The sequence below is a fragment of the Podarcis filfolensis genome, assembly GCF_964270895.1.
Source record: "Podarcis filfolensis genome assembly, chromosome: 6".
In the NCBI taxonomy this organism is placed as follows: Eukaryota; Metazoa; Chordata; class Lepidosauria; order Squamata; family Lacertidae; genus Podarcis; species Podarcis filfolensis.
This window is the reverse complement of record NC_139609.1, coordinates 38222162-38248575: the sequence shown is the minus strand read 5'-3', so window position 1 is coordinate 38248575 and position 26414 is coordinate 38222162. Positions and strand designations below refer to the sequence as shown.

General features: G+C 40.4%; 1 protein-coding gene across 4 annotated transcripts in view; it reads left to right on the top strand.

The window, feature by feature from the left end:
• Positions 1 to 26414, top strand: part of PDE4B (phosphodiesterase 4B) — a 255342-nt gene that overhangs the window by 50856 nt on the left and 178072 nt on the right. The window contains exon 1 of one of the 4 annotated variants that reach the window (XM_083621147.1): positions 18979 to 19601. The exons of the other annotated variants lie outside the window; for them this stretch is intronic. Within the exon in view, the coding sequence (XP_083477273.1) occupies positions 19366 to 19601 (236 nt within the window). The 5' untranslated portion in view covers positions 18979 to 19365. Of the gene's footprint in view, positions 1 to 18978; positions 19602 to 26414 lie in introns of those variants that run through there. 4 annotated transcript variants of the gene reach the window in all.

Below are 26414 nucleotides of genomic sequence, written 5' to 3'. Positions count from 1 at the left end.
TTCACTCGTAGGAACTCCAGCTTAGTAATATTTTTGACCCTTTTCAACAGATCAGCCCCATTTCCATAGTCCAGACTAAACTCCATGTGATATTTAAACACCTGTTTCAGATTCCCTCCAAAATTAAAAGCCCCCACAGCTCCAAACATCTGACGGCCCATTACCAGACTCAGAAAGTCCAAACATCCCGGCATGGGAGGGTCATTCCAACCCCCCATTTCCAAACCAAACTGAACTTTATCTTTCCAAATCTGGTTTTTTCCAAATTCATTTATCAAATCCAGAGGCTCATGATCCTGCAGGGCCGCAACTCCCTCCATTTCTGACACCCAGGATTCAGCAGTATCCTCTTCTCTCATCTGTGCTGTCATAGCACACTCCTGTTTTAGTTCCTGGGTAGGCTCCATGTAGTTTCCTACTGCCTGTTCAAAATTTCTGGTCGCATTAGTCATCAAATCCGTCTTCTGGCTTAGCTGATCCAATAGGGCATTTATTTTACAGAAAGCACCCAACAGAGCTTCTGAAAACATTGTCCTGCAAGGTCACAAGTCCTTTCCCACGATTGTAATCTGTAACAGCTGCAAGCTCCTGAAGTTGGTTACAATTTCACAGTCTCCCTCTAGGGGGAAAACTTGTTTATTCTTTCTTTTAAGAACAATAGCAACAAAGTTTCTTTTTTAAGATATTCAGTCAATATTTGTTCCTTTGAAATGCGAAAGGAAACAATGGAGTCACTATGTTACTTTTCTTTTAGCTATCTGTCAAAAACATTTGTCTCTGGTCAATGAGCTTCAAACGTCAGTCCTGACACTCCGCTCCAGGATCAGGACGGTGAAAAGTTACTTTACTTTAAACTCACTTCTGCAGGTTTAAACAGTCCAAAAAGAGGTCCCCCTTCTCCTGCTACCGAAGGGGGGTTCCACGATTTTAAATGATGAAAGCCAATCCTTTAAAAGTGAATTTCTATGCTCTAGTTACGTTGTCTTTGCTTTATTCTGACTACAAAGAAACGGAAGGCTGACTTCCTGTTTAGACCTTCCCGTTTCAGTACCAAATTGAAGTAAATTTTAAGTCCAATTCCTGTCTACTGGCCAATCCTTATTTAAAGTCCAATTGTTCGAGTTTTAAGTACTCACGGGTGATTCTTTAGATGCCAAATTGTCCCAGGAAAAAGGCAGCGCTCTCCGGCAACGGCTATGCGGCTTCGCTCCACGGAAAAAGCAGTAGACTCACAGCACCGCGCCACTTCCCCCTCTTCGCTTCGGAGCCCGTTTATGGGTTCCTTTGCGGGTTGGGGGGGCGCTAAAGGTGCCCGCCGAGTCCCATGGTCACAGGCTTCATCCGCCTGTGATTTTTTAAAGGGTCCCCGCTTCGCCGTAGCGAAAACGACCCGTTTTGCGCGGAGCTGGTCCCTCCGGTTCAGAGGGAGTCCGCCATTGCCGATGGCGCCACCCCGGAAGTCCTGTGATGAAAACAATATAGAAGCTTTTATTATATCTGTGGTACATTTCATAGATACATCATAAACTAAATTTTGGATAGCCCATTTCTAAATTGTAAGGTTCAATAAAGAGTAGAGATGGATGAGAAATTCGGTTCAGTTTACACTTCAATGCAAAACTTTCTGACTTGCATTCCTGAATGAATATGTGAACCAAAGTGCAGTTATCCTTTAAAATTCTCATATTTCGAAATTTCCAGTGCAGTTCTCCAACTGCATAATATGTTGCAAGATGTGTATATTAGGGGAAGGTGTTCATAAAAATGCATATACTAGTGAAAATAACATACAAAACTCATTATGTTAGGGAAATTTGCTTGCGAAGATACGTATATCGAGAGCAATTCGCAAAATGCTGATGAATTTTTGCGAAAATGTTTTTTTTAAAGTGCCGACAGATGCAGAATTGTGGAGAACTAAGAATGGAAAAATGAGAAATTGAGAGAAACCAAAATATCACAAGAGTATTTTAATGGAAATCAAAAACAACTAAAGATCCAGGGAATGCTGTACTTTAGAAATTGACTTAAGTGCTGGTTTTCAGCCATAGGAATTTCTTAGCTGTGCTTAAATCTAGTGCATGTTGCAGGTACTGTAGCATATATCAAGAGACTAATTGCCAAAGAGTTAATTTGTGCTGTCTGTGGTTTATCAGTAAAGTCATTTTAACTGAAAATATACAGAGAAGTGTTTTGGCTGTCTATATTTAGCTTTCATCTGTTGCTGCCACAGATGAATATCTTGGATCTTTCAGCTCAGCAGGAATATTCTCTGTTTAGGGTAGCTGCATGAGTATGGTATGATTATTATAGTTTAGCGTGACGATAACCCCCTTATATAATCACATGAAACACTTGTGGGATTATTTACTACAGGTTGTGGTTTAAAATGTGAATAGATGATTCTGCTTGTTTGGACAAAGGCAGCTATGTCTTCGTTGGCAATGAAATTTATTGTTTGGGTACGCAATAGGCTCATTATTGCTGCGGAAAATCATTCCAAGATGCAGTGCAGGTATCTGAAAATACAGAAAGCTCTGGATGCAGGTAGCTGGACAAGCAGAGGAAGAGAATATGTTTTAATGATTCTCTTACAGTAATGTACTCCCAGCAAAAGTAAAGTGGGACAGCTCGAAGTGTATCTAAAACTGGGAGAGCTGTTTCAGCAGGACCAATTAGCAAAAGAATTGAGCTGCGGAAAAAAATCAGTGCTTAGATGCAGCCCACAAAATCCTAAAATAGTAATAACCATATTTAAGGGGAAATGCTTTAAAAAGAGAGGAAAAAAGAATGTGATAGAAATGAAATTTCTTGAGCTGAAATGAGGACAGTGGAAACATTTTATAACATTGCAAGTTTGAATCATGGGATAGTTTTCTAGGGAACGAACTGTTGTGAGCCTAGAACATCTGGTGCATATAACAATTTACAGAGAAGTCACTAACATGTATTTATTAACTTGTATCCTCATCCAAAAACTGGTTGAAGTGGAACATATAAATTAAGCCATTATAGTCAAATGCAAGAAAATAGGGTTATATCTGTGTGAACCAACATACTGTGGCTTGTTTGGATTGGGATTGTGTATTAGCCACTTTCATTGGCATGTTGTTGTTTAGTCGTTTAGTCGTGTCCGACTCTTCGTGACCCCATGGACCAGAGCACGCCAGGCACTTCTGTCTTCCACTGCCTCCCGCAGTTTAGTCAGACTCATGTTTGTAGCTTCGAAGACACTATCCAACCATCTCGTCCTCTGTCGTCCCCTTCTCCTTGTGCCCTCCATCTTTCCCAACATCAGGGTCTTTTCCAGGGAGTCTTCTCTTCTCATGAGGTGGCCAAAGTATTGGAGCCTCAGCTTCACGATCTGTCCTTCCAGTGAGCACTCAGGGCTGATTTCCTTAAGAATGGATAGGTTTGATCTTCTTGCAGTCCAAGGGACTCTCAAGAGTCTCCTCCAGCACCATAATTCAAAAGCATCAATTCTTCGACGATCAGCCTTCTTTATGGTCCAGCTCTCACTTCCATACATCACTACTGGGAAAACCATAGCTTTTACTATACGGACCTTTGTTGGCAAGGTGATGTCTCTACTTTTTAAGATGCTGTCTAGGTTGGTTATTGCTTTCCTCCCAAGAAGCAGACGTCTCTTAATTTCGTGGCTGCTGTCACCATCTGCAGTGATCATGGAACCCAAGAAAGTAAAATCTCTCACTGCCTCCATTTCTTCTCCTTCTATTTGCCAGGAGGTGATGGGACCAGTGGCCATGATCTTCGTTTTTTTGATGTTGAGCTTCAGACCATATTTTGCGCTCTCCTCTTTTACACTCAATAAAAGGTTCTTTAATTCCTCCTCACTTTCTGCCATCAAGGTTGTGTCATCTGCATATCTGAGGTTGTTGATATTTCTTCCAGCAATCTTAATTCCGGCTAGGGATTCATCCAGCCCAGCCTTTCGCATGATGAATTCTGCATATAAGTTAAATAACCAGGGAGACAATATACAGCCTTGTCGTACTCCTTTCCCAATTTTGAACCAATCAGTTGTTCCATATCCAGTTCTAACTGTAGCTTCTTGTCCCACATAGAGATTTCTCAGGAGACAGATGAGGTGATCAGGCACTCCCATTTCTTTAAGAACTTGCCATAGTTTGCTGTGGTCAACACAGTCAAAGGCTTTTGCATAGTCAATGAAGCAGAAGTAGATGTCTTTCTGGAACTCTCTGGCTTTCTCCATAATCCAGCGCATGTTTGCAATTTGGTCTCTGGTTCCTCTGCCTCTTCTAAATCCAGCTTGCATATGCCTCTTCTAAATCCAGCTTGCCTCTTCTAAATCCAGCTTCATTGGCATATATACCATCAATTTGCAATGTGTCCATGAGAAATGACCTTCTACATATTCATACCAAAGTGTATGTGGGAAATTATCTTCTATCTTGTCATAGCTACATGACAATCTTATGTTAATGATGAGAAACAATATCAATTCCCACTGTTTTAGAATTGGATGCTAAATTGTATGAATATGCAGTAATGGTCCAGTTAGCAAAATTACTATGTTTTATCACAACTGGAAATCTTTGTTTTGTTTTGTTTTGTTTTGTTTGTTTTTTGCAGAATAAGGCTAACACTCCTGAAATGTAAATAATTTATTTTAGTGGTTGTGACTCAAAATATGTTTACATGGATATGAGATATGCACACTTTGTACCTTTTCTAATTTTAAGTTCTTAAAAAAATTACAAAATACACATCAGTAGTTATCTACTCTTGAGATGTTCTGTTCCGTGGGACCAAGTACAGACTGGGGAGAAGGATTGACTGATGCCCCAAAGAACCTAGTTGCAGGGATTCCAAAGAAAGGTGCACAAAATTCTAGAGTGTTTAGTTCTAGAGCTGTATTTATAGAGATCTGTCAAGAGACTTATGCATAGCAATGCAATGCAGGGTTCTTGGCCACTGCCGCAGGACGGACACTGAAGCACCAGGCATTATGACTTTGTCTGTGAAGGGCTAGTCATGTATGGGTTTACTTAAAAGAAAAGCTGCAACGATAGCCCAATCAACCACTCCTGGTTTAGAGGCTCGTTCCCCACTGCCATTCCCTCTCCCAGCTTACTAAACCAGAAGCTAAGGCTTGAAAGCAAGCAGATAAGCATATAGGATCTCCTTTTACAGCTTGCACCGATGATTCCCCTGACTATCAAGATGGTATTTATAGGCCTTCCAGGACATTTGAACCATTTGGTTCTATTCACGAGGTTGCAAACATGTGGACAGTCCTAGCATTCTGGGAGAAGTCAATTAATACTAAAAAAACCAAAAAAAAACTTTTACACCTCATTTAAGTTGTAATTATCTTGGCCTGAAGAAAAAGTCCATGAGCCCAAATGCTCCCTTCTCCTTCTCTTCTTACCCCTCTTCCTAGCCTGGCTTGTTAAAACCTTCCCATGATCATAGAATTGTAGAGTTGGAAGGGACTCTGTGGATCATCTAGTCCAACCCCCTGCAATGCAGGAATATGCAGCTGTCCCATATGGGGTTCGAGCCTATGACCTTGGTGTTATCAGCACCACACCCTAACAAATGGAGCTGTCTGCTGGCAGTATAGTTTAAGCACTGCTTACAAACCAGGATATGAAACATGGATCAGACATAGCACAGTTTATCAGCCCAAGATTGTTGCATCTGAACCATGTCTTAGTCACTCACAATTGCCCTCTGCATATCAACAAATAGCATAACATCCTGGAGAGGCCCTAGATGCACATTTGGTCAGATAAATACAGGCTAATGACATTAATGATGGGTATTTCAACTTCTTTTGGAACTCCAGCCCTGCCTACCCCCCAGCCATAACTTGTGTCTAGCCTGGGTTTAGTCTTTTTGTATTCCTAATCTAGCAGGCAGCCACCCTCAAACACTAGTTAATTATTGAGACGACTTGTCCTGTGTCTCCCCCCCAAATAGCTATGGCCAGAAATTTCAGCCACCATCATATGAACATCGTCAAATCCCACTGCCTTGACTGATATTTTGTTCCCACATTCTCATTTCAAAATATACTTTCAAATCTAAACACTCAAAATATCTTATTTTCAGTATCTTATATCTTAAAATATCTTATATTCATTTTATGGTCTAGCTCTACCTTCCTTACATTGCTTTTTATTTTTAAGGCCTATGGCCCTACATGCCCTATCTATATTCCTGTTTTCAGCTTCCATCTGGATTCTGTCATTACAAACGTGTAATTCTAGTTTGAATCTTTATTTGAACCTTCTTACTGCAAACAGTCTCCAAGTGGTCCCTTCTAGCAAGTCTGTTCATGGTTCTAACAGAATTTAAGGCTTGCAGAATTTAGGAATGTAAGGCTGCGGAGGAAATGGTGATGCCTAAAAGCATTGCTGCATTGCACTACTTATGCATTTGAACTATATATAGCAGAATTTAAACAGAAAATGAAGGAATCCTGATGTGCTTCTCTTTCCAGTACATTAGGAATAGAATACTTTTGAAAAATAATGAATCAGACAGATTTTCTAGCAGCCGTATTTGACACAAGCATTAGCCTTTCTTTCTACTTTTTAGCCCATTCCCCCAAATGAATCTGTAGGGTGCTTCTATGCCTTTTATGTAATAGATGCCTGGAGGTACATAGCAGTTCTGTATTTCATCTGCTCTTCCTATAATCTGGAATTGTACAGCTGAAGATAATGCTCTGTTCTACATGAAGAGTTCTGCATAACTTAAGCTGCTATACCAGACGTATTTGGTCATATATATATATATATATATATATATATATATATTGCAGTAGGTGCCCTTTCCTCATCTGTCTGCCTTACCTGAGCTGTCGGTAAAGACCCAAGTAACATTTCTAAAAGCCCACTGCTGAACATTTATCCCAACAAACTCAACTACATTACAATAGACTGTATTGGGTATTTGTGGTTCAGCTTCTTCTAGGATGTTAGTTGAAACACACATGTGGTCATAGTGATCAGAAGCCACTAACACTTGAGAGCTGTTTAGTGGCAGGAACTATTGCACTTTAGATACGTAATGGATATGTATCTGTCAAAGTTGCTGTTTCATTTGTATCTCATTATTGGATGACAATCACAGGAGAGTTGCTTGGTATGGTCAAGTTAAGGGATGGAAACAGCAGTCAAAATTGACACATCAATGTATGCAAACCGCTTTCTGCTTGCTCCCCAGTGCTGTATCAGAATCTCCAATTATTGAAGTGTGTCTGCATGTATATATTTTTCTCTGTGGAAAGCTTGCTTGGATTTTGAATTTATTAGTAAAAAATACATTTGTGCACTTCAGAAGAGAATCCCCAAAGCAGCCCACATCACATCCTGCCAACTGTGATTACCCATTATGAATAATAGAGCAGACGGTTAAATATTCTTTGATAAATATTCTAAACCAACTAGATTCAAACTTGCTGAGGAAGTTCTCATTGAGAGAACACCAGCTACAATTACATTAGCTCTTGCCTGCTTTATACTTCAAATAGTAATTTACAGACACACACAGCACCACCACATGCATATGCTTTTGCCATACAGAAGAACATTCTTGGTGCAATAATAGCATTTAGTATTAGTTTCTGTTCCATGGCCTGAGGTTGCTTGTTGGAGAGTGGTGTGCATGTGTACTTTGTGGCACACCATGTCAGCATGCCAGATATATTTAAGCCCATTATCTTCTCCATCTTCTGTTTTTTTAAGGAAGTAAAATGACAGGAAGCCAGGGAGAAGCCTGGACTTCTTGATATCACGAAGGAACCCCTCTAAGTGCAAGTGATGGGCAAGAACTACAGTGGATCCCTTTGGGTAGCTACCCGGAATTTATATGTCACTTGATGACATGTGGCTGGTTATGACAATGGTTGGCATACACAACCATAGAAGTAAAGCTAGCTATCTGAGATAACTGAGCAAGGAATATGAAACCATGTAGGAAGACTGACCGCAGGAACTAGGCCAGAGGAGGAAGGATCCAGAGTCCTTTGCTCAAGGTTTTCTGCAAGAGTTGCAGGCTCCCCTTCTCCATTCTAAGGTTGCAAAGGGGAGCACCGAGGAAAGAAAAGGATACCATCACGTGTGCACTGATTTACTTCAGATCATTCCACAAACAGGAATCCACACATGAATAATTTTTATGTCAAAAGCATATTAAATTGAACATGGTGAGCGTAATTCACTGCAAACGTCTTCTACCCTTCCCTGTTTCAACCAATGGAAATTACAGTACATGATCAACTTCCATTCAGGTCAGAATGGGAGAAGTTCTGGTGGATGGTGGAAATTCAACTTTCTCCAGTTGTCAGAAATAGCTGGGGCCAAGAAACAAGGTCTGTGTGAGTGACATGGACCCTTTAGCGCAGTTGAGGTATTACTATTCTGCAACCATTTGGAAGTGCAGTTATAACTTGGTTCCATACAGCACATAATATACTGTCATTTTTACCATTACAGTCAATAAATTGCATTCATATTTGCTGTTTACCTATTTATTATTTGTACTTATAACCATGGGTTGGTTTTTTAAAAATTAAAACCCCAAACAACTAATGTAAAATAACAAAACAGAAGCTCTGATCCATGCTTGTCAACAACGGGAATGATGGAAGCCATTTTTTACTTAGAAGTAACGCCCTACTTTCTAGAAAGTATATTTGGAACTATTTCCTTTAATCACCAATTGTCTCCCTGGTGATTGGAGGTTAACACTCCTTATATAGCTAAAATTGCCTTTCCTTTCCTTTTTCTGAACTGGCTTTCTTTAAGCCCCTGCTCTCAGTTGTTTAAGGATTGTCAATCCCCACAATTTTTCATCCTCATTTATTTATTTGCATACTTTTGTAAAACCATGTAATAAAAATTATCTCTAGCCATTGTGCCCCTGCTGTCAGTAGCAGCAAATTGTAGTGGTTAAGGGGAGATGGTGCCAACACTATTCATGCTTCTGGGTAGCATAGTTCAGCCCCTAAGGATTCCCAGTTTTCCTCATGTGGAACCTTGTGTATAAATGAAACTGAACATTTTGGTTTCCTCCAGCAGCTAACTGCGCAGTCCCTTTCTCTTCTACCCCTTCTTGCACTGCTCCAAGCAATGGTATGCATGTCTGTCATTTTACCTGTCCACAGTGTACAGGCTGGTTTTGCAGTTGTGTTGTAGATTCTAAAAAGTCACCACAAATCAGCTCTGAAAAGACATGCAAGTATTTGACAGTGATGTGGCCTGGATATTCTGTAGAAAGGGAATCAATAAAGGATGGCAATTCTACACAAAACAAAAGAGTAAATTAAATCCAGGATTAGGGGTCAGATGGATTCTTGCGATGTTTTTATGTCTTGGTCATTTTGTTCCCCCTGGCCTGGAAGGACTATCAAGCTTTCCAGGTCAAGCTGAATCTTTACCACTCAGCTGTATCTGACTTGCTTCAAAACTTAATTTTTGACTTCAGTTTCCTGACTCTTCATACAGCAGCTGCCTAAGGGGCAGAGCATTGATCATTCTCATGATTCATGAAATCTAAAAGACTCATTCTTTAATTAAAAGTAACTTCAGTTTATCATTAGAAGGGAGTAGATAGAACAAATGGATTTTCTTTTCATATGCATCTTTTCTGCAACAGCCTGTTCTTAGAAGATGTCCACTAAAAGAGTGATGCATCTTCATTGTTGTTAAAATAAACCTGAAGTTTTGTCCAGCCATCAGAGACACTTCAAAGACTTGAGTGGGATTAGTTATGTGGGATGTGTACTTTAATCAACTTGAAATCCCAGTTCTGTGGTGGGCTAATGTTTGCTGTGGGGAATAATAATTAGCATTCTTATGGATTGATAATTTCTCCCTTTTGAGCAATCAAACCTTGTTTTCACTGAATCATACAGTTTATAACTATTCATGTACTGCAGTTTTTGGTTAGCCCACCATCTTGGAAATGTCAAGCAAAAGATGAGGAAGGTCCTCAAAATATGTTGCCTGTTTTTAAAAGAGCTTTTCAGAGGCTGGCTTCTGGAAGCATTCAGCTGTGAAGTAGCAGATGTTGCAAACAAGCTGTGGGATGAGGAGAGTGGGAGAATTCTTTCTCACAAAATACAAGAAAATGGGTTCCGCTTGTTCTACAAATAGTCCTCCTTCACCCAAAATCTATTTGCATCAGGATAATATTGCTCATAGTCCCCCCCCACCCCCGTCCTCAGCAACAACCCCTTTTTCTTACTCTGAATTAAACATTCTACAGGAAATATTTCAGGTACACCAAAAAGATTTTGTTGTACAACTTTTTGTCTAATTAACAAGGCTCTCCTAGTTATTTCTATCTTCCCTGGACCCAGAGCATTGTAGCAGAGCATGGTTGACATCCTGCACATTTTAGAAAAGTGTCGATCATCATGTTTATGTGAGGTACTCATATATGACAGCACAGACACTTGCAAAGCTTTGTGAAATAATGCAGGATGATTTACCACACTCTGCTGATTACAAAGAAATGAACTGGCTGCCAGCCAACTATACATGCTTCTGTGAAGGTTGTCTCCAAAGTGTGCAGTAAGCCTTTATAACTGCAGAAGCATTTGTAGCTGCCTTACTCCTTATCCTCCTCGTGGAATTAGTACTGTTTCACTTCTGTAGTGTCAGCACACACAGTTCTGAAATTTAACTACGGCATATTTCTTTTCCTCTTGATTGCACATAATGACGCTCCAAGCTGAGAAAACCGTGTTTTTCTTCATTCACTTGGTAAATATTTTTGATATGTCCTCAATGCCAAGCAAGCCATACATGCACAGTTCTGCACTGGTAATTTCCATCTACTAATACTCCCTCTGATTTATACTGGCATCCTTTAAGGAATAATATTGTAGCTGATGGATGCAGAGATTTCTTTGCATTTTCTTTGTTTCAAGTTTGCTTTATCAGGTTTCCCCCCAATTGCTAGATTGTCACAGGTAACTGCTTATCTTCCTTTTCATCAGAAATAATAAAAAACCTTCTATATATAATTGTCTACCATGATACCCAAGACACTCTAGTTGTCATCCCAGTGTTTGAACAAGAAACTGATTGAAGTGCAGGGCAATTTTTTATGCTGCCTTAGAAGGGACAGAATCTGATTCACTTAACCTTAATTGCAGAGGCTCTGCTGGGCTAGTGAAAGTAAACAGCAGCTAAATGTAATTTTGGCTATCGCCGCAGGCAGATATTATTCCACATACTGTATACCCAGAAGAAATCTACTGAACAGAGAGATGCTGTCCGTGGGTTCCTCCTGCCCACACAGGTAGTTTCTCCACCTATAAACATAATTATAGGTAGCACCTATTCAGAACAGATAGTGTATAAGATGGCAGTAATGATAATCATAACTCTGCAAACTGCCTCGCAGTCTTTCTCATCTTCACCATAGACCTTTGAGAAGTGGAACAGCACTGGGTGTGAGCTGACTTGCTGAAGACTGCCCAGATACTGGACCCAACCCGTGCAGGTTGAATTCCAGCCATATTTTCTCTCAGCGTTCATTGCAAGCAATTGCTTGTACTAAAAGCTGGCATTGCTTTGCAAAATAGAAACATCATTTGAATGGAATTTTCCAAAGTTTCCTTTCTGGTTTTGGGTGAGGTGGGGGAGCTAGTGTTATCTTATCTATAATTTGTTTGAAATCACCCTTTTTTTTTAGTTGACAGGGTTAGCATTATCTTTTGGCTTTTAGAGAACATTGTGCTAAGAAGATTCCTAGCAGCTGTTATATGAAGTTTTCCTTTCTTTTGGTTTGACTCATTGTTGCTAATCCCTTTTAGATGGTACAATGACCTAAGTGACAGAAAGAGGAGCCTTGTAACTAATTTTATCCAAATAATGTGCTTTCATGGAATGTACCTTCTGGGAGAAGCACCCAATTACTCTGCCATCAGTATTGTAAAGAGTCAATGAAACCTCCCATCTTTCCCCAGCAAGGCATACAAATGCTTCAATGTTGTGCTCTGCCACACCAATATAGCATGATACTTTTGACTTATAACTATGCAGATAGTGAGAGAGTTTTTAATGTTGAGAATCTTAAGTAGAATTCATAGTTGTTGATAATTCTATGTAGATAATAACCAAAATATGAAAATCTAATTGGATTGTGAAATTTGCTAGTTGCTTTTGAAGATGCGAATCCTGTGAAATATCATAAGGAAAACTGCAATGGTTTCCCCCCACAAGGATAGCTTGTTATACTTTTAGGATGGATGAAAATGGACTTATTCTAGGCTGTGTATACACTAATTAATTGTCAGCACAAAAAGGTAGTTTTCATAAATTTGGCATCGTTCATGCTTCTCCTCAACATTCTTCTTTCAGTCTAGATTTATTCTATCATCCACAAGGGTTGAAGTGGATACCTGAAAACCCTCCCATTGATTAGGTTATGCAGACTTTTTCCTTCTTCACATGCTCTTGGTTAATGAAGAATGAGGTGGCATTGCGGACTTGGTGTATGGGCATCCACAATGTAATTAGGAAGGTGTAGATACGCATACATTTGCCATCATCAAGACTGCTTACATCCTTTTTCATCTGTTTCACAATAAGATTTTGTTTTTTGGGAGTGAAACCAGTTTTTCAAGAAGCAGTTGGGGAGGGGAGAGAAATGTGCAATAGATCTAGATGGTGTGCAGACTAGGGAGAAAAAAACAAATCTTCCTTATCCATTGGTTCTAGGATAAAATGTTGTGTTTACACAGCTGAAGTGTTTTGCGAGCAGTCGGCCTGAAAACTGCAGACACGAAAGAGAGGTACCACTGGGCAATAGACCTGCTAAATTGTAAATAAGCAGGTCCTGAGGCTTTTTGTGAGGCACCTTTAAAGTAGGTAGGGTGTGTGTAGGATGGGAATTTGCCTTCCATGTAAAATAATTCCTTTTGATTATAAGTTAGAGCTGTCATGTACAAAGGAGGTCCTCCCTCCCTCCCTCCCTCCCTGCCACTCCTGGGATGGGGAGTGTCTTGGCATAAGCTTAGAACAGAAGTTTCACTCTTGCAGAACTCCCCCCTCTTCCCAAAGCACTGGGATTGGGGAGTACTGGTAAAAACATTCCACCTGGGCTCTTCCTCTGTACCCCCTCTCCACTCTGATGTTTGCTCTCTCTTCCACCATCATCTCAGCCTGGCATTAGGGTAAGCTTACAGATGTTATTTTCCTTGCAGAAGATACTTCTCTGCAGTATTGTTTATCTGAAGGACTGTCTCCACCCACATCATTCTGCCCGGACACTGAGGTCCAGCGCCGAGGGCCTTCTGGCGGTTCCCTACCTGCGATAACCCAAGTTACAGGGAACCAGGCAGAAGGCCTTCTCGGTAGTGGCACCCGCCCTGTGGAATGCCCTCCCACCAGATGTCAAAGAGAACAACTACCACCAAACTTTTAGAAGACATCTGAAGGCAGCCCTGTTTAGGGAAGCTTTTAATGTTTGATGTTTGATGTATTACTGTATTTTAATATTTGGTTGGAAGCCACCCAGAGTGGCTGGGGAAGCCCAGCCAGATGGGTGGGGTATATATAATAATAATAATAATAATAATAATAATAATAATAATAATTTCTTTTTGGATTACAGAGGAGCTACAAACTGCTTCTACTTGTTTCTGTTTCTACTTGTGCTTCCTTGTAGAGATCCCACGTCACCTCTGACAAACCCAAAATACTGATGAGGGATCTCACTTCAACTTGTGATTCAGGATGTGTCCAAATCTGATTTGCATTCCTACTTTTGCCTATAATTCCATTCCATTCCACATTAATCTGCAAAATTAAATCTTCTCCAAAAAAAATTTCTCAGGCTGCATGTTTCCTCACAAAATATGCATGTGTATTTTTATGGTTTTAAATTGCTGATACCTGCGTTGCACCATTTGGAGAAGTGAATAAGCCAGTCCTGATCCACCCTTTAATTTCAATCTATGTGGTCCATGCTATTTATAAAGGAATTTGAGAATATCATATTCCTGAAACATCTCCGAAGAGGATACCATTTTCCTGCCTCCATTATCTGAGTACTATTTTAAAACAGATTCCAGTTTCTGAGCAAGGAGAAACTACAGTGGTACCTTGGGTTACATAGGCTTCAGGTTACATACGCTTCAGGTTACAGACTCTGCTAACCCAGAAATAGTGCTTCAGGTTAAGAACTTTGCTTCAGGATGAGAACAGAAATCGTGCTCCAGCGGCACGGCAGCAGCAGGAGGCCCCATTAGCTAAAGTGGTGCTTCTGGTTAAGAACAGTTTCAGGTTAAGTACGGACCTCCGGAACGAATTAAGTACTTAACCCGAGGTACCACTGTATTCTGCTTTCATTGTGAAAAAAATGTCTTATGAGCTAGTTACTTGTTTTCTTTTCCTTATGGATTCTTTCACCAGTAAAATTAGGAGGTGGCATTATTAAGGCCTTACCATGGTGCCTTTCTGCTGAGTAGCATTAACAGTTGTAAACCTAATTAATTTGTTCCTTTTCAAGGCATGGCAATGCTTTCCTTATCTGCAAAACAGATAAGCCACCAACCCACACATTATGACATAGGTGTTTGTTTTTTCTCTCGATACAAGCTTTAATGCCCATTTCTGAAAAAGTAACAAGCTGGGAATATAATAGCTTTTTCAACATGATCTGAACGACTGAGGGAACTAAAAACCGTGACAGTCATCACTATATAGAGAAGCGCCAGAAAGATATGCAAAATTAGGTGTTTGCTTCTAAATTGAAACACAGCCCTGAAATGAGATTACACTGATTATAAGAGTTAAATGGATAGATCAGAAGCCTGGTGGGAATGGTATCCTAGTTCTGCTATGTCTGAGATGTAGCTCATATGTGGGAATGAACGTCTTGTGTGTATTATAGCCTCAGCACTATAAATACAATTAATCTCTCTCTCCTCCCCACCCCACACTTTAAGGTAGGACTGGTGAACTGCTGGCCCTCCCAACCAAAGCTTTTGAAAAGGGCTACCCTTCTTCCTATTTTGCCAGCAGTGGTGAGTAACACTGGAGAGGGCAAGGTGTTCTTCAGCTGATTCTCTTACACCCTCTGAGCTTCCCAGTTGTGTTCTTCTACTTCCTCCCCTGACTTCTGAGACCCTGTGACATGGCACTTACTGCAGATCTTCCAAATTCTCCCAAAGCAATTTTTTTTTTTTTTTGCAACGCTGCTCTCATGTGTGGTTTGGGAAGAAGAGGTGAAATGTAAGGGGAGGTTGGTTGAGATAAGTAATTCCTCCCTTCCCCTGCCACATGTTTAACCCCTTATTTGCAAATCAAAAATGAAAGAGGAAGCACTGCTTCCTGCTTGGTCTGGCTCAGATATATGGGAGAAAGTCAGTGTGTGTGGAATGCAGATTGGCTGGGGTGGGTGAATGAGAGTGAGGGGTAGCTTGCTCCTCAGCCCTTTAAGCTGAGTTGCCTGGAGACAAGTCCAAGAGAGGAGTTCCCTTCCTATCCTAGGACTCACCGCATGATCAATCTGCAGCCTTGGGGAATGATTTTTTTTTTTTATTGTTTAAGTAAGGGCTGGAAGGGGAGCAATGAGCATCTCCTGTCGTCGTCATTTTATCTGATTTCAAATACCACTAGTAGTGATCAGTGGTGGCATCTTTGCAAAATCCCCCATTGGAGGCAGCAGTGAGGAATTTGGGACACTGTTCCTTTGTGTCTAGACTGAATGTAGGGCAGTCATGCACAATTTGGCCATGCCTTAAGAATGTGGGTTAAACCACAGAGCCTAGGGCTTGCTAATCAGAAGGTTAGCGGTTCAAATCCCCGCGATGGGGTGAGCGTCCGTTGCTCGGCCCCAGCTCCTGCCAACCTAGCAGTTCGAAAGCACGTCAAAGTGCAAGTAGGTACCACTCCGGCAGGAAGGTAAATGACGTTTCCGTGCGCTGCTCTGGTTCGCCAGAAGCGGCTTAGTCATGCTGGCCACATGACCTGGAAGCTGTACGCCGGCTCCCTCGGGCAATAAAGCAAGATGAGCGCCGCAATCCCAGAGCCGGCCATGACCGGACCTAATGGTCAGGGGTCCCTTTACCTTTACCTAAGGTTTTGCCTTGGTTTGAAAATGCTATTCTTCTGTCAGATGTGTATTCTGTGTAAAACGTTAGTATTACTCTTTCTAAGTGTAATATTGCACAATACATTAAATAACTACCCCCCCCAGCTTTATTCAAATTTAGCGCATTTGTCCTTCATTGGCTATCAGTGGAGGCAGAAAGAAGAGAATAATGTAAGTGTTTGTCTATTGATCCACATATTGCATTTTCAACAAGCTAAAAAGCTACTCATTTTCCATTGGTGTAAAAAATGCATTGATAATGCAAAAAATACCCCCTGTGAGAAACCTTTTGCTGGTGAAAAGATACAACAATAGTGGCAGCTCAGGAAAGCACACTTATGTTTCTTCTGCATGTTTCCTGCTGCCTCCATATTTTTTATTTTCTTCATTGAACTCAAATTTAAATAATCGTCTGGAAAAAGTTGATTTTTATTTTACAATTTTTGTGGTTACTAATGTGCACTCCCTGACATGTAGCATTATTATAATATAGGCTGAGAAGTATGGATCTCTCATTACAAAGTATGTCATTCCTTTTTTTTTACACAGTGTAATGTTTGGGGAGGGGAATGGAATTAGATACAGATACAGAAAAAGATGGTGCTACTCATCTTTGTCTTGGGTTGTCCTTGTGGGAGGTACAGTCATACCTCAGGTTAAAGACGCTTTGGGTTAAATCTTTTGAGGTTGTGTCCCGCGGTGACCTGGAAGTAACAGAACAGGTTACTTCCGGGTTTCGCCGTATGCGCATATGCTCAAAATGATGTCACGCACATGTGCAGAAGCTGCGAATCACGAATCGTGACCCATGCAGACGCGGGTTGCGTTCTGCCCAGGTTGTGAGCAGAGGTACCACTGTATTTGGGAACAGAGGAGTGGAGAACTTGTAGCCATCCATCTGAGCTTAGACTCCAACTCCCATCAGCCCCAGCCAACATGGCCAATGGGCAGGGTTGATGGGAATTGTAGTGTGGGAGGCCATTCCTGTCATAGAGTCCAACAGCAAGAGGAAAAGTTGCTGACACCATTGAACCGACATCTAAGACACTCCCCACAGTGACTGATTATGAGAGCTGCTCTATATTCTGTCAGGCTCTAACTGTTGGAGCATCATTTGCAGCACTGCCTAGTTTGTTTTTGTTGGGCTGTGCTTCAGGAATGAGTGAAGTCTGTATAACGCTATGTGAAGTTTGAGCAAAAACTGCATACAGTTTTTGCTTTGTTGTTGTTTAGTCGTTTAGTCATGTCCGAATCTTCGTGAGGCCATGGACCAGAGCACGCCAGGCACTCCTGTCTTCCACTGCCTCCCGCAGTTTGGTCAAACTCATGTTAGTAGCTTCGAGAACACTATCCAACCATCTCGTCCTCTGTTGTCTCCTTTTGCATCTGCCCTCGATCTTTCCCAACATCAGGGTCTTTTACAGGGAGTCTTCTCTTCTCATGAGGTGGCCAAAGTATTGGAGCCTCAGCTTCAGGATCTGTCCTTCCAGTGAGCACTCAGGGCTGATTTCCTTCAGAATGGATAGGTTAGATCTTCTTGCGCTAGTAGCTGGCAACTACCAACAGCCGGATGGCGTGTTTGAAAGATAGGGTGTGACATCCACACCCCCCCCAGGTCTTTACGGATATGGTAATATTCAGTAACGTGTCTTCCACAGTGTAGGGGGAGGGGAAACTTCCTGCAGTGTGATTAGAACACTGATTGTAATGTTGTTTTAATTAAAAAGTGCACATCAGCCAAGGAAAGCATTTGATGGCAAGAACAACACAAACTGCATAGAAAGTACAAAACAATGAAATAACCTGTGTGAACAGCAAGCATCCCGCCCAACATTGTCTGCGCCCTATGGTGCTTCTTTTGCAAGAAAACATTGTGCTCGCCAATAGAATCAAAGGTACAATAGAATGGGTATAGATAAGGGTCTAAACTCTAAAAGGGTCTAAAGAAGAGAATGAGGTTGACCAGGACCTATTGCAATAGAAATACCAGATTTAAGAAGCTGCAGAATCAGCCGGACACTCACCTTTCCTTTCACCTGTCTGAAGTTCTCCTTTAATAATTTTTAAAGCTATGTAGCCTTTTCAACTTACCTCTGCCAGATTTCATTTCGTTCTGTATTTCTGTATGCTGCCCCAATGTTTTATGAGAGAGCAGTATTTAAATACTTCTATAAATAGATAATTTAAGAAGCAGTGGCATTAGCGCCTTCTTCCTAAACAGTTCATAGTGACTATTTAACTCTCGTTTTTGTTTAGGGCTCAGGTGCGATTTCACCATAAAGCAACAGTGAGCGTGATCTTACCTTGCTGCTCTTGCTTTCCACAATAGCAGTGATTGCCACTTCCCAGGAGGCTCTTAAACTTTTATAGAAAATAAGATTGAGCAAAACTCTACCTATTTAGTTGCTTTTGCTTCCCCCCACCCCATTGCGGGTTTAAAAAATGTTTTAATTTGTTTTAATTTGCCGTCTATTGACTGTAGAGCCTTTGGATGAAGATCTTTATTTTTACATTCTGCTAATAATATGGTCAATTCTAGCCTTGCCTCTGTTTAGAGATCATGAGCTGGAGGCTCTTGGTGTGTGCACAAGATCTCTTCTGAAGCAGTCCGACTGATAAAGTGCCCTTTATGTATAGAATAAGGAAGGGCAAACTTGCGTCCACTTGTCAAAATAAGTTGAACCAATAAGCATGTTGTAGGTGGAGCAACTGCCGTGTGAGCTGTGAGCAAAGAATTCTGAATGAAAACCCTTTAAAATAAAACATGCTGGATTTCAAACAGCCATCCTGAAACAAACAGGAAAATAATCTGTGTCATTTTTCAGAGATGGGAGGAGGGAAGCAAAGTTTGTGTTGATCAGGTATTTTAAACCTAACATAATGTGGGAAAGGGCTGATGGGGAGTCCTTATGCATTTTTCATGAGCTGGTATTTGCAGCTGAATGAATTCAGCGAGTGTCACACCATGTAGCTTGCAGACAAACCACATCCACAAGGAGGCTACTGACACAGAAAGCACTCTGGCGCATTTTCAGAGGGAAAGCCAGGACTGATCAAGCTCTCTTCTGAAGGGATTGACTTATCTGTTCTTCGATTATGCTGCTGTTGCTTTAGGCAGCCTTTTCATTCAGACCTCAGCTGACTGAATGACTGGCACGGAGGTTCTCGATTTATCAGCATTTGAATCTGCAGCAATGTCTCTGGGCTGTGCTATTGTTGTGTTTTCTGAATGGTGAAAGCTAACACAACATCCAAGCTATGACAGCAAAAGATTCTTCTAAGGAACTTGCTGCTCCAGAGACGGAGATTTACATAAAGACTTTCAAAGAACAAATGCATTTGGAACTCGAGCTTCCCAGAGTGCCGGGGAACAGACCCACCTCTCCAAAAATCTCCCCCCGCAGCTCTCCAAGGAACTCTCCATGCTTTTTCAGAAAGTTGCTGGTGAATAAAAGCATCCGTCAACGGCGACGTTTTACAGTGGCACATACGTGGTAAGGCTACCTTGATATTAATACCTATTTAAAAGGGTGTTTGTGGCTTTGCTTTCTACACTTTTTTTTTTAAAGAAAGCCTGTTATCTGTTTACAGTACCTGCTGCAGTAGTCAAATTATGTATATTTACATTATTTCTGCAACTGTCCTTCACTTCATGTTTTTCAAAGCAAAGAATATGTTGCTCATGAGGATTCTAGTTAAGCTTTGCTAAATGTGACTTTCAGAATATATCTTTTCCAAGCAGTCTGCCCCAGTGTTGAGAATCTTATCCTGCAATGGATTGTTTTTGGAACCTTACGCTCCAATGTAAAAGACTGTGATGTGCTAGAATTTTGACATGACTGTCATTTGACTGTAGGGCAAAAATCTCCCTCTCACAAAGCATCTTCAAGAAAGGTCTAGCTGGCAGCCAGGTTTCTTAAACTGACAGTTTTTGGTTTTTCAGCCCTTTGTGTGGTGATGTAGCTGACGCTCTGATCTGAAATTTGTTATCACAGAAAATAAGTAGGAAATTGTTCTATTGATCATGGTATAGAAAATAATAAAGGATTAGAAACCTGATTAGATTTGATTAATCTGTGCTGTGGCTTTTCTCTTCCTGACATGAACTCTGGATATGTTTCATGGATATGCACCTAGTTCCCGCATTTTTAGGTATATATTTGATTAACATTCCCAAATATGTTGTAACTTGATTGTGTGGTTTTTTTTAAATAAAAAAACCCTTTCTCATGTTTATAAACATATTTGTTGATACCTAATTTATAAACTAAGGTGGGATGAAGGGTAGGTGGTGACAAAAAATTGTATGTACTATATAAGTATGTATACATATATGAAATATACCTTTTCCCTTTGATAATTTCATCTACTTACAGTGCAGGGGGGGGAATCATTTAAAATAGTTTATATTTGTATTAGGAAAATGCTTACTGATGCATTAAAACAATAACTTTCTAAAAAGGAGCTTTCCTTCTCTTTTTGGTATTTGTTTATAGCAAACGAACAGCTGTAGCAGCTGTTTTGAATATTGACCAATACAAGTACATTGAGAGAAGGAAGCCTGATGCCACATGACCACAGATTGAAGCCAATATATTCATAATAGACTCTACCATAGGGAAAAGCAATGGGAGTAAATTTCAGGCAGCATGTTATTATAAATCAAATTATCTTGGAATGTATCCTTCTTTGGGGCTTACCATACCAAAAAGAAATGTCATAGAATTCAATTTTCTCATGGTTCGAAATTAACTGCACGAGTCAGTTCTGTATAGTTCACTGTCCTAATATCTTAGCTATCCGTTTGCCAGTGCTGCAATTGGAGTATGGTTTGTTTCACTTGGTCTGAAGACACTATCCGGCTTAGAGACAGTGCAAATGGGTTATTGGAAGGATGATGAGAAAGAGGTCAGTCAAATACGTCAGCAGATATATGGGCAGCTGGGCATTTAATAGCACTGATAGATTCTGGGAAAAGATTTCCACTTGTTTTCTCTTCAGATTGTTAAACAGCGACAGAGTGATAAAAATAAAGCTGGTACGCTCTTCATCTCTCTGTATCTGGCAGAAGTAGCAGAGCACTTGGTAGTGTTCCTTATTTTTATTACATCTGATATATGTTGGCCACAAAGAAGGCACAGTTGCATTGTAATGTCAATGGGAAACAACACTACTTGACCAGTATTGTTGGAATCGCAGGTGACAGCTGTGCCAGGAGCACTTTTGATTGGTTCCTGCTGATTCACTGGCTATGCCTGGTGCTGGAAAATAGAGACCAGGCTGCTGTCATTAAAGTTTTGGTGGTTTCTAGGTGAGACGGTGGTAACACACTTCATGTGAAACTGCCCTTGAAGACAGTTCAGAAACTTTAGCTAGAGCAAAATGTGCTGACCCAGCTGTTTATCCAGTATAGACCAAGACTCTCACAGCGCATAATTCCTAGAGCTAGTTCTTAACTTTGAAGCCCTAAAGGCTCTAAAGTCCTGATTACCTCATCAGATGTCTCCTTCCATATGAGCCCATGCAGCAGTTACTCTCTGACATGACTCTTCTGAGGATTTCATCTCATGGGGAATAGAAATGGCCTTCCTTCAGGGAGTGTGAGCTGTTCTGCGGTAAGCAGCCCTACAGAACTCTATGCAGCCCTATGGCAGTTGTGGACCTCTCTCATCTGAAGGATGTTTGTAAAGCCCCTGTCCTGCTGGCTTTGTACGAACAAATGCAAAGTGGGTTGCATTTTCCATTTTCCATTGGCCTTTTGCATTACTTATACTCGTTCCCTACCTATGAACCAATCTTCATTCGATATGAGAGGTTGTCATGATTAGATTGTTGGGCACTGGCACCCTTGGTCCTTCAACTGCTGTGTTGTTGCAAGACCTATGAAGCCATTTCAGGTTCCTCTCCAGTTTCTGTGGTGCAGCCTCCTAAGCAGAAGAACCTCAATAAAGGTGAAATACTTGCCTTTCTGCTGTTGCTGTGATCCCCCATGCACAACCCTTTTTCTGTCCATATCCTTTGTGGGATCCAAGCAGAGCAGCTTATGTATGCAGGCTAACAGAGGGCCAAACATCTGGACACTTTCCAGGTGTGGCAAGCCTTCTATGGAAGCTCCATATCTCGTATAAGGTTCTATGACTGGGACAGCCACGGTATAGTTCAAGAGACTTGGTGCAGGTACTGGTTGTGTGCAGTGAGGCTTATGTGCACTGCTCTTTACACATGGGCCAGGGTAGGAAGCTGTGCTGAACCTAATATTTAATGATATGAGTTACTTTTCTTGTTCTTAAAATGTGGTCCTAACCTACTGGATAAATAGATTTGTTAATAAACTTATTTCTTATTCTGGACTGCCCAACTGTTTCCTGCTGCTTCTTTTGGCTACTTAAAGGATTTTGGTTATAGTTGATGGCATATTTTAATGTTGCATAAGCTGTAGCACTGCAATAGCTTTCACAGAAACATTTCCATTAACCTCCTGATAATTACTCAGGAGTGTGCTTATGCAGGTTTGCAGCTGCTTTATAAAGAGATGGCAGTAACTTTAAACACTTAAATGTCTTTTTTGTTTTACATGTGTTTATATTGTGAGAGGAGAATGTAAACATGTGTAAATCGTGTACTTGCAAATTACATTATCCTTGTCCCTGCTTTCAGAGGCAGACATTCGGAACATAACATAATATCTTTTAAACTGGACAAATGCTGTGCTTTTGTCTTTCATTTTGGATGGGTCTGAGTGTCTTGCTTGATGGTTAATTAGTACGGTTGCTGTATTTTGATAGTATTAGCATTCGTTGCAAGCCTAGTGAACGCTGAATTTGTATGTACACAAATGATGACATTTATTAATCTGCCAAACAATCTGTAGTACTACTTGTATTTGCAAATAAGAGAATTCTACCTACTCACCCACTAGAACAAATGGTTTGGAAGTTGTTTTGTGAAGCTTGTAGAATCACAAGAATCCAGATTTTTACATTAAATTTCAGCCTCATGGCTGCATCAGCCTCTAACATGGCTTTCAGTGTTTTATTTTTACGATGTCTTTCAGCTCTAATGATCCGAGGACAGCTAACAAAGTACTGTATAAGAGCAGAAAAGTTTTAATATAAAGTATTAAAACAATAAATTCAAGTAATCACAACAATAGTGGCAGAAACAGTGGAAGCAAAACATTAAAAATTATAGCAGTAAAATAAAATAAAACCAGATTCACGTCCCCAAGGTTTTAAAAGCTCTGGCAAAATAAGGTTTTAAAATACACGAGGTGAGCTTCCCTGGGGAAGACATCCAACAGATGTCACAGTCAAGAAGACCCTCTGCTTGATGATAGCCATTGTGATCTTAAAGGATCTCCTTTGAAGAGAACCTTAAAATACAGCAGGTTCATTTGGGAGAAAGTGATCCACTAAGCGACACATACTGATGTTGCCAAAGTTCGTCATTCCCTGGCTCAGACTACAGATTTGCCCAGCCCATAATGCTTGAACGTATTGCAAAACAAAACCACTTTCCTGAGAAGTTTTTCTTTGCACAGAACTAGGATCTCCACACTAACTAAAGGGAAGCCAAGTGAAGGTGTGAACTATTGTGAGCCAGGTTCCACTTGCACTCTCAGAAACAGCCCATCCTGCCAATAGTACATCCAACTAAAAAGCAATAGATAATACTGAGTCATCCCAGGCTTTGTCATGTAACACCTCAACAGACAGAAGAACATCAGATGAAATGATCTGCCTACAGTCGCTTGTCATTCATTGGAATGTTGGTTGCCTTTAACAGAATAACCGTCATGTTGCTGGTTGTGTAAGATTTCCCCCCTCCAAGGTTCCCCCATGTGCCATTTTTTATTAACAATGTAAATAATTACTTATATTGCTATGCAGTGGACTCATGGCAATGCATTTATTATTTGAACCCCCTTTTTCTTGTTCTCCTTTTTAAAATCTGGAGGAATATATGCCAGGATGTTAGTAGTTATGGGGTATGGTTGATGTGCCAATCATATATGTGCATATACCCATTAAAATATAACAATATATCATTGTTTGGTCAGCTGTGAGAATACAGTGCGAGGAGGATGAATACCGTTGTAGATCTGTACACTTATTCCACAAAGCATCAAAATCCTTTAAGTTAGGCTGTGTTCCTTCTGCTGCTCAAATTTATATCCAGGTGTGCTACAACAATAATTGCTTTGCTTTACTTTGTTGCTTGCTGTCGTGAGTTTTATGGCAAGACAAAGTGGTCATTTTGTGTGGGTCAAAAAAATCCAAAAAACAAACTACTGGTGCTGCTAGAACAGTATTTCTCCAGCTTTTTTCTCTGGACAACACTTTCAGAATAAACATTTGCTCACCCCACACCTTTTTTTTTATTGATAAGAAATTCATTGGAAAACAAAAAGAAGCAACTCTTGCCAGTGCTTGATTTATAACACAGAACACAACTACTTTATAATACGATTGTGGGTCATCCAGAAAGTATGAAATGATGCAGCTACATAAGAGCAGGAATCATTCCCAAAATATAGTAATAAATGACTCTTCCATATATATACCTTAAATATGTATACAAGCTCAATGAGTGGTGTGAGCTTGCTTTTGCCGGGTAATCTCATATATATTAGGTCTAATTTGAGACAAACAAACTCTCATCTCCTCTCATCTACACAAATAAGCCTTTCTGTTTTCTGAACTTTCATATTTGTAAGAGTTGACAGAGTTGCTTGGGCCTGTTGCTCAAATTGAATGCGTGTTCTCCAGCATTCTGTTCTAACAGCATTTTCTGGATCGCAACTAGGGCTGTCCTATCACATGAAGCTCTTGCTCTCATCTTGAAAATTTATCTATCCAAATTCTGCAAATAATAACAATAATAAATTGATACTACACTACACTACACTACACCACACCACACCACTACACTACACTACACTGGGATGTTGAAATGTTTCTTTGATTTTCCTTGAATATTCCCACCACACATGCCATCCTCTCCTGTCACACCAGTGTGGCACATCACACCCTTTGGAAACCACTGCTAGAAGCTAGTTTGAACATTTCACTAGTAGCGCTTAAATCATTTGTGGACATGGTTTGACCAGGGACCATGAATTTGTTCAGAGTGGGCAATGACAATTCCACTTCTCTGAAAACTGATCATCTATGCAAAGCTGCTGAGAAAAGATACTTCCAGACGGGTTATTTTATCTTTATTCCCTACCCACCCCAGTAAAGTACAGTCTTCATTCAAAACTTCATGCTGCTTAGTTCTGAAGAGCAATAGTCTAAGTCAAATTACAAATAGCCTATATGCTCTCATTAGTTGCTTATGCTCAAAGTATTTAAGAAATTAGTAGGTTTAATGAAATATGGTTAATCTTACGTTTTTATTAGTTTTTCATTCAGCATATGACTCCCAATCAAATCTACTTGTACCTTCATTCTAATTATTCTTTTTCATGCCTGATCTCTCTTGAGACTTAAAGATGTGTTTACTGGGTCAGCTCTCTTTAACTCAGTGAGACTTATTGCTTGGTATAGATGTGCTTAGGATTGCAGCCTAAGGCAGAATTAAGTTGGATCTCCTGCTCAGATACCAGATCCTGTTGACATGAAGCCTATAAGGATAGTTTCTTTGCAAAGGGACAAGGATAGTAGTATCCTGTTGGTTTTGGAAGCTGTGCTATACAATTTGTTTGCCTGCCTATGACAGTTATTCCAGTTAAAACGTCTAAAGAGTTTTCTCCACTATTCTTCTGCTGTCACTGAGCATGACTGGAGCTGAACACCGAAAATATGAGCATTTTTCTGAACGTTATGCCTTCCTGCTTAAAAGTGCTGCACAAAAAGCGAAGCACAAAAATCGAAGCTAGCTTTGATTTAAGAACTTAGGAGCAATCTCATGTTGTCAAAGCAAGGTCTGAAGGTGCCCCAGTGGTGCCCCAGTTGTGGAAGTCCATTCCCAAACAACCTCACCTTCCCTTGCTCTGCTACCCTTTGGGAATCTGTCAGGTTAAGACGTTTTCGTTCTCTCGGGCATTTTAATGGTTTTGTATTTTAAGTATTGGAAGTATGCTGTGTTTTAAACACCGGAAATGAAGTTTCCACTCTGCTGCTTTAATGGACATTTAATTGTTGTTGTACATTTTAATTATTTTGTTTCATTTACCTTGCTGTTTGCTGTTGTTCTGCACTATGAAGTGTCATGGGAGAAATATTAGCGAAGGGTTGTCTATAAATGCCTTAAATAAAAATAAATAAATAAATGCCTAAAATAAAGAAATAATTCCAGCACCCTGC